The sequence below is a fragment of the Crocuta crocuta genome, unplaced genomic scaffold (assembly GCF_008692635.1).
Source record: "Crocuta crocuta isolate KB4526 unplaced genomic scaffold, BGI_CrCroc_1.0 scaffold67, whole genome shotgun sequence".
NCBI classification, from domain to species: Eukaryota; Metazoa; Chordata; class Mammalia; order Carnivora; family Hyaenidae; genus Crocuta; species Crocuta crocuta.
The window spans coordinates 749,471-756,638 of record NW_027531896.1 but is presented as its reverse complement, the minus strand read 5'-3'; the positions used below and the strand labels follow the sequence as shown (position 1 = coordinate 756,638).

Sequence of the window (7,168 nt, the reverse complement as noted above, 5' to 3'; positions counted from 1 at the left end):
CCTATTCCTGTCATCTGAAGCAGGCTCAGACGGCCAGTGGCACAATCTTATATGGAGGGCCAACCGGAGCAGCAAAACCTAACAGCCTCCTCTAACAGCTCTCACTTATCCGGAACTCCTGAAGGTCCAGGCTCTGCCTTAAACTGTTTACATGCACTGTGCTCTAAGTAAAGGATGTGACTATCATCATCCTCATTTTACAGATGAGCACACCAATACTCCAAGTAGTTGCCACTTGCTCACAAACACCTCTTGTTCCTCAAACACTATGATGAAGTGCACTCTATGTTCGTTTTGGCTGGAGTCTGGGAAGACCCCTACATATTAGACTGCTCGGCTGATGCTCAGTCTTTGCCCAAGATATATGGACGGGTGCTCAGCCTCACAGGTGGGGAAACGTACCATGAGGCTTCACACTGGACGACAGGGCAGGAGGTGGAAGCAATACCCTGCCAGGAGGAATCACAGAGAATTACGCATGCTCATAACCACGTGGAGCCAATACTAAAACTCAAGTCCGGCCTGGCTCCAGGGCTCATAACAAGGAGGGGGTCTGGTCTGGATAACTCAGGCACAGCCGATGGGACGTCCAGGTCGGCTAGTCCCATTCTTGCGGTGACCACCCCCGCCCCCGTCCCGAGGCTCCGTGCGCGTGCACGAACCAGCATCCCGAGGGGACAGGGAGCCCTTGAGGAAAACAGAAGGTGGCACCGCGGCGCCCAACAGCCCGCAGCCACGGTTCCCAAACTAGCCACCAACAGCGCCAAGTTGATAGACGGCCGCAGCCGCTCGCCACCAGACCCCGGTGGGTGGATAAGCGCGCGCGCAGTAGCGGCCACGCCTTACTTCCGGTGCATTGCGGCGTCACCCCCGCAAGCCGGAAGTAGAAGTGGGGTAGAACAACCGAGTCGTCCTGGGGGCCCGCGGTGGCTGCGCAGGCGCCGCCAATACAGGCGGGACCGGAAGGAAACGCAGGGCGCCGCCATGACAGGTTGGTCGTAAAGGGAATGAGGCAACTTGCCGGGTCTGTGACCGGAAGAAACGAGGCAGGGACAGCTGAGCTGGGCGCCACCATGACACCGTGCACCGGAAAAGGCGGGGCGCTCCTCCCTGACTGATTTCGCACCAGCACCGGCCTCGAGATGTGAGTAGCGGGAGCGCCAACCTCTGATCTGCTGCCTCACCCCTTCCCTTCCCCAGTGACCTGCACCTAGCCCGACACTCCAGGAAGAAGGATTGGCCTCTTTGTTCCTCGAAGAACCTACCCTTAGGATTCAGTGCCGTCTATTACATATTCCATCTCCGCGTGGGAGAGAGGGAGGCCCCGCCCTCTGAACGTTTAGGCTCCGCCTGTCTCGTAGTAACAGAGGACTTTGAAGCCCGTGTCAAACACCCAGTCCCTGCCCCCGGGATCCCAGGTCCGGTCCCTCACCCTGCAGACTTCAGAATTGTCTCGGGACTTATACGATTTTTTAGACCCGTTCTTAGAGCTCTGGGTTCGTCCACCTAGATCACCTGACCATACATTTTTGCACCTTTAGATCTGTGCAGTACCGCAGACTTCCCATGTAGAGCCCACAGACTTATTCTTAGACCTCTGGTTCCACTTTGGATTTCTAGATCTTGTTCCCCAGAACAAGTGGTTACGTCTTGGGTACTGCGGAATACCTACAAGCTATCCCAGAGCTATCCCAGAGCCCCATTCTCACCCAGGACTTCCGCATCATGTCCCTGGAACTCAGACCCACCCCAGGACTCCAAACCTACCTCAGGGCCTCAAGTCTCACCTCCAGTACCACTGTCCTCAGGCCTAATCTCAAAGACTCTCTGCTTAGGAGGCCCTTCCGCAGTACCCAAGACGTAACCACTTGGACTTGTAAACCTATTTTTAGGATCTCCAGGTCTCTTTAGGGTTTGCAGATTTTTCCCCCTAGAACTCAGTATATTATTTCTAAGGCCCTGTTGAGGGATGCCTGGACTCCGAAGACCCTTCTTGCCGGATCCCAAGGTTGCATTTGAATAATTAGGTCTTAGTGGAAAAGATCCCCACTATCTTCCCAGAAACCTCCCAGCCTATTCCACATTCCCCAGGGCTCATGCCTTACCTCTCCCTCCACCTCCCTGGCCCTATCCCAGGATCCTTCAGATTCCCTGATCTGGCCAGGATCCCTCGTGTTCCCCCGCCCACCTCCAACCCAGACCAGAACTCTTTCTTGTCTGTTGCCTAGAATTATTTCCAGCCCATTATGTCCCACAGGCAGGCGGCCCTGGAGGTCACTGCTCGCTACTGTGGCCGGGAGCTGGAGCAATATGGCCAGTGTGTGGCGGCCAAGCCTGAGTCATGGCAGCGGGACTGCCACCACCTAAAGATGAGTATCGCTCAATGCACATCCTCCCAGTGAGTGTGGGCAAATATGAGACACTGTGTGGCAGGGGGCGGGAGGAGGTGGGCAGTGGAGTGGAAGTCTGAATGCCTGAAACGCTCTACCTCCACAGCCCAATCATCCGGCAGATCCGGCAGGCCTGTGCTGAGCCTTTTGAGGCCTTTGAGGAGTGCCTTCGACAGAATGAGGCAGCAGTGGGGAACTGTGCAGAGCACGTGCGCCGCTTCCTGCAGTGTGCTGACAGGGTGCAGCCACCACGCTCCCCCTCGACTGTGGAGGTGAGGCAGGGGGTTTATCAGTTCTAGTTGCTCGGATTAAAGATCTAAGAGTTATCGCCAGCCCCACCCTACCCCCCACACAGACCTGCTCCATGCATCCAGAATCCAGAACATGATCACCTCTTGCCCCTTCCCACAGCCTCTGCTTTATTGTCCAGCCACTTCCCTGACCTGTTCACCTCCAGGATCCCTGCTCCAGTTTTTCCTCAGTCTCCCTGAATCTCCTCTTACTTGCCTCCATACAGTGGCCAGAGAGAGCATATAGGAACTGAAAACGAATCACATTACATTTGCGCTTAGAGCTCTTCCATAGCTTCCCATTCACATTGAGAACAACATCCCAGGTCCTTGCTGGGTTCTCTGTGTTCTTTCTCAGGCTGACGTCATCCACCTCCTTCCTTACCTGCTCTGTGTTCCCTTCCTCACTGCCCCTGAGTTATGCTGGGTGAGGGGGTGAGGAGAGAGTAAAAGAGTCTTACTCTATTTAATGAATACCGTACATAAACAAATATGCCGTATAACTATGGTATTAAAATTTTGTGGGTGGTTGTGATTTTTTCAAAATATCTATAAAGACCTCATGGGGAGCGGTAATAAAAACAAAGTTGAGGGGCGCCCAGGGGCTCAGTCGGTTATGGGTCCGACTTCAGCTCAGGTCATGATTTTGCAGTTTGTGAATTTGAGCCCTTCTTTGGGCTCTAGAGCCTACTTCAGATTCTGTATCTCCCTCTCTCTCTGCCCCTCCTCTGCCCACACTCTCTCTCTCTTTTTTAAAAATAAATAAACGTTTAAAAAAACAAAGTTGAGAAACACTCCTTTAGATGTCTACTGCCCACCCTCCTCTCCACGGGATGGACTGTGAACTCCTAAGACAAAAGTCACATCTTGCACTACCTCCCTCTTAACACCCTGTCATTTGGGCCTCCATGGCTCTCTATTATCCCTTTCAGTCCATTCTCTCTGATGGTCCCAGAGCAATCCCAGAGGAAATCTGACCATGTTCTACTTCCCTTAAGAAACCTTTCCATGACTCCTCATCTCCACCAGGCCAGGTCTCAATGCTGGCACAGCCTCTAGGTCCCTACATGGTGTGGACTCTGGCCCCACCACTCCCCACCTTCCATCTCAGCTCTGCGTTCCAGCCCCAGTGGACATGCGTTAAGTGCATGCATGTCTGTCCTGCTGCCAGGCTGTTACCCAACTGTTTCCTTCTGCCTGGACTGCCCTTCTAGGCCGCCTGGCTGCTTGCTACTCTGACTTAGGTATAAAGTCCCTCTGAAAATCTCCCGTGCTAACCTGTCCCTGACTCCAGGTACCCACTGCCTCTTGAGCTCCCTCCATCATGGCTTATATCTCACTGCCTTGTAACTGCTTCATTCCCATTGCCTGTTTAAGAGGAGTTCTTGGCTAAAGGTTGAGGAGATGCCTTTCTGCCAGGCCCTGTAGTCCTTGTTTTGTTTCGTTTTAATAAGGCAGTAATAAATGAAAAGTTCAGCCCTTAAGAGCCGACATTAGCAGGAAGGACTTTTAATTCTTTTTTTTTATGAATATAATTTATTGTCAAATTGGTTTACATACAACACCCAGTGCTCATCGCAACAAGTGCCCTCCTCCTAGCCCATGACTCCCTTTCCCCTCTCCTCCACCCCCCTATCCACCCTCAGTTGTTCTCTGTATTTAAGAGTCTCTTCTGGTCTGCCTCCCTCCCTCTGTAACTTTCTTTTCCCCTTCCCCTCCCCCATGGTCTTCTGTTAGTTCCTCAAGATCCACATATGAGTGAAAACATATGATATCTGTCTTTCTCTGACTGACTTATTTCACTCAGCATAACACCCTCCAGTCCCATCCACTTTGCTGGAAATGGCATGATTTCATTCTTTCTCATTGCCAAGTAGTATTCCATTGTATATATAAATCACATCTTCTTTATCAGGTCTTTTAATTCTTAGAAAATATTTAGTAATGATTTCATACTGTTCACTTTAGTTTCTTAATCTATATGTTGGTCATATGTTAGTCATAGGTTTTTTTGTTTTTTTCAAGTTTTTTTGGCATATGAACAGTAAAGACCTCACCTCCCCATCTTAGAGCTAATTGTTTCCTCCCTGGGTAAGCAGCCAGCCTCTCCCTGGTCTTCCCTGTGGCCATCCTGCCCCGCCGCCCAAGTCTACTCACCCCTGGCAGCCAGAGGAGCTTGTAAAAATGGCAATTAGGTCACATCTCTCCCCTTTACAGCCTTGTCATAGCTCCTCAGTGCATTCAGAGTAATCACCACCACACCTGCTCCTACTCACCGTCCTCCTCCTTCCGGGTAATGGCATCCCAGGTGCAGCTTTCCCTGCCTGATTGCGGGCAGCGAGATGCCAGCCTCCTCTATTCTCTGATCTATAAAGTGGCAAACATACAGCCAGTCTCATCTCAGAAAATATGATATAAAGACATTTTATGTTCATGTAGCTGACAATTAGAAGTGCTACCTATACCTCCCCCTCCACACACACCCTGATTTACTTTCCTTCGTAGAATTTATCCAGTTGACATATTTTTATTTGATTAATTGTTGTCTGTCTCTTCCTTGAGTTAGAAATTCATGCCTGCTTCATTCACTGCCGTGTAACAATGTTAGAGAGCAGGTGCTAAATAAATGGTGACTTCCCTGCTCCCAGTGACAGCTCACTGTCTGACAGGTTTACGTGGTAGATGGCCGTGGTGATCACCTAATACTCTCTCCTTCCAGGCTGTGGACTTGGCAAGGGCAGCCTCTGCTGTGTCCATAGAATCTCCCCAATGGTGGTCCCAGGGCCGGGCACAAAGAAGGTGCTAGTAGATGTTGATGTGTTTTTTCTATAGGCACAGCCGCTTCCTGCCTCCTGAGGACTCTTTGAACCATAGGAAAACGATGTGAGTGGCCACTTGATGCCCCCATCCCTGAAGAGTGGCCAGGTGAAGTCCTGAGGACCCTGGATGTGGGTCTTGCTTCTCTGGACAGCAGGACTCACAATAAATAAAGACTCTGTATACTGGGCTTTGATTCCTGCCTTCAGCATGGAGGGGCCCCTGGAGACCTGGCTGGGCAGAAACCCTACTCTCTGTCCCCAGCTTCACTTAGTGTGCCAAGGCAGGGCCTGTTCCCCAGGATTACGATGACTCCTCTTCCCTTGGTAACTCTGCCAACTGCCATTTTCTGTCTCCTGCTGCACAGACATGGGAAAAGGCTTTCTCCCACTTCCACTTTAGCATTTACCAAATCTTTATTGAGTGTTTACTTAAGGCTTAGAGGGCAGTAAATATCACACTTCTTTCCCCCCTGAGTTTTGAGCCACCAGTGTGATAGACATGCACACTAGGCGATGGGGCTGGAAATACTAGCTTTATTATTGAAAACATCTGCATTGTGGGATGTGGCTTAGTCTGCTGTCCTGGACTTCTGTCTTGGTTTGTGCTCTTCCAGAGTCTATCCCTGAGAACTGGAGTACAGATAGTATATTTAGAATGTGTGATTCTAGAAGCATTTGGAAGGGCGTGGAGAGGTGAGACAGGCAGGCAGCCAATAAAAGGTGCATTATCAGGCCAGTCACCACAGCGGGCAGTGGACTCAATTCAAGGGACAAGGAGGTTGGTCATCAACTCCCCATCTGTCACTGGGGCTGTTTCCATGGGCACTGACCATCTAGCACCTCTACGTGCTCCATGTGTGGTCATGTGTCCTGCCATCAAAAGAGCCCTGAGTGGAGAGTAGTGGAGAATCAAGTAAGCATTGAGTGTCAAGAATGCTGAGTAGGTGTGGGCAGGGACCAGCAGTGGCTGCCATAGCTCCTGAACATTCCTCCTCAGGAGTGCATGTTCTGTGGCCCCAACTGGTTGATTATAGGCTCCCCAGCAGGGCTAGGTCCTAAAGGACAGAGGCCAGACAGACACGTGTGTAGGAGAAAGAACCCCAGGTGCCTCATTGGTGTGCCCAGGGCCAGCAGCCAGATTCACCATTCAGACATGTCACCTCCCCCTGTAGGTGACTCCAGACTTCCAGAAATTAGAAATGACTGGCCAGTGCTGACTGAACTGGCTATTTGAAACCTATGGCTTGTGGGGCTCCTGGGTGGCTCAGTCAGTTAAGCGTCCGACTTCGGCTCAAGTCATGATCTCATGGTTCGTGGGCTTGAGCCCTGCGTCAGGCTCTGTGCTGACAGCTCAGAGCCTGGAGCCTGTTTCAGATTCTGTGTCTCCCTGTCTCTCTGACCCTCCCCTACTCACACTGTCTCTCTCTTTCTCTCTCAGAAATAAAAAAATGGGAAGAAACCTAAGGCTTGTGCTTTGGCTCAGAAAAATGAGCTAGAGTATGTCTTCCTCAGGATTTGATTGTTAAGAGAAAGTTGTCAGTTGGCTTGGGAGCTAAGTCCTGCCGTCAGGGTTGCAAGAGCTATCAGATGCCAGGTGGCCCAAACCAGAGAAAACCCAGGCAGAGAGAGGGTTGTGATCAGTTTCTGTGGTCCCTAAAAGGACCGCTTG

General features: G+C 51.2%; 1 protein-coding gene across 2 annotated transcripts; it reads left to right on the top strand.

Annotated features, from left to right (window-relative positions):
- Nucleotides 1-891: 891 nt before the first annotated feature.
- CHCHD5 (coiled-coil-helix-coiled-coil-helix domain containing 5) lies at nucleotides 892-5,687 on the top strand. 2 transcript variants are annotated; one of them, XM_077773449.1, is made up of 4 exons: nucleotides 892-1,144; nucleotides 2,258-2,398; nucleotides 2,497-2,662; nucleotides 5,513-5,687. In XM_077773449.1, coding segments are annotated over exons 1-4 (333 nt in total). In that variant the 5' UTR covers nucleotides 892-1,142; the 3' UTR covers nucleotides 5,537-5,687. The 2 variants fall into 2 exon arrangements, with proteins under 2 accessions (XP_077629575.1, XP_077629574.1); XM_077773448.1 differs by lacking the exon at nucleotides 892-1,144 and having other exon boundaries at nucleotides 2,247-2,398.
- The last annotated feature ends 1,481 nt before the right edge of the window (nucleotides 5,688-7,168 follow it).

Bases quoted from the DNA above. Each gene is read 5' to 3' on its own strand.
- CHCHD5 (XM_077773448.1), top strand. From the start codon at position 2,247: ATGTCCCACAGGCAGGCGGCCCTGGAGGTCACTGCTCGCTACTGTGGC. The intron at 2,399-2,496 runs GTGAGTGTGGGC...CTACCTCCACAG, and splicing joins GCTCAATGCACATCCTCCCA to CCCAATCATCCGGCAGATCC. The intron at 2,663-5,512 runs GTGAGGCAGGGG...TTTTTTCTATAG, and splicing joins GCTCCCCCTCGACTGTGGAG to GCACAGCCGCTTCCTGCCTC.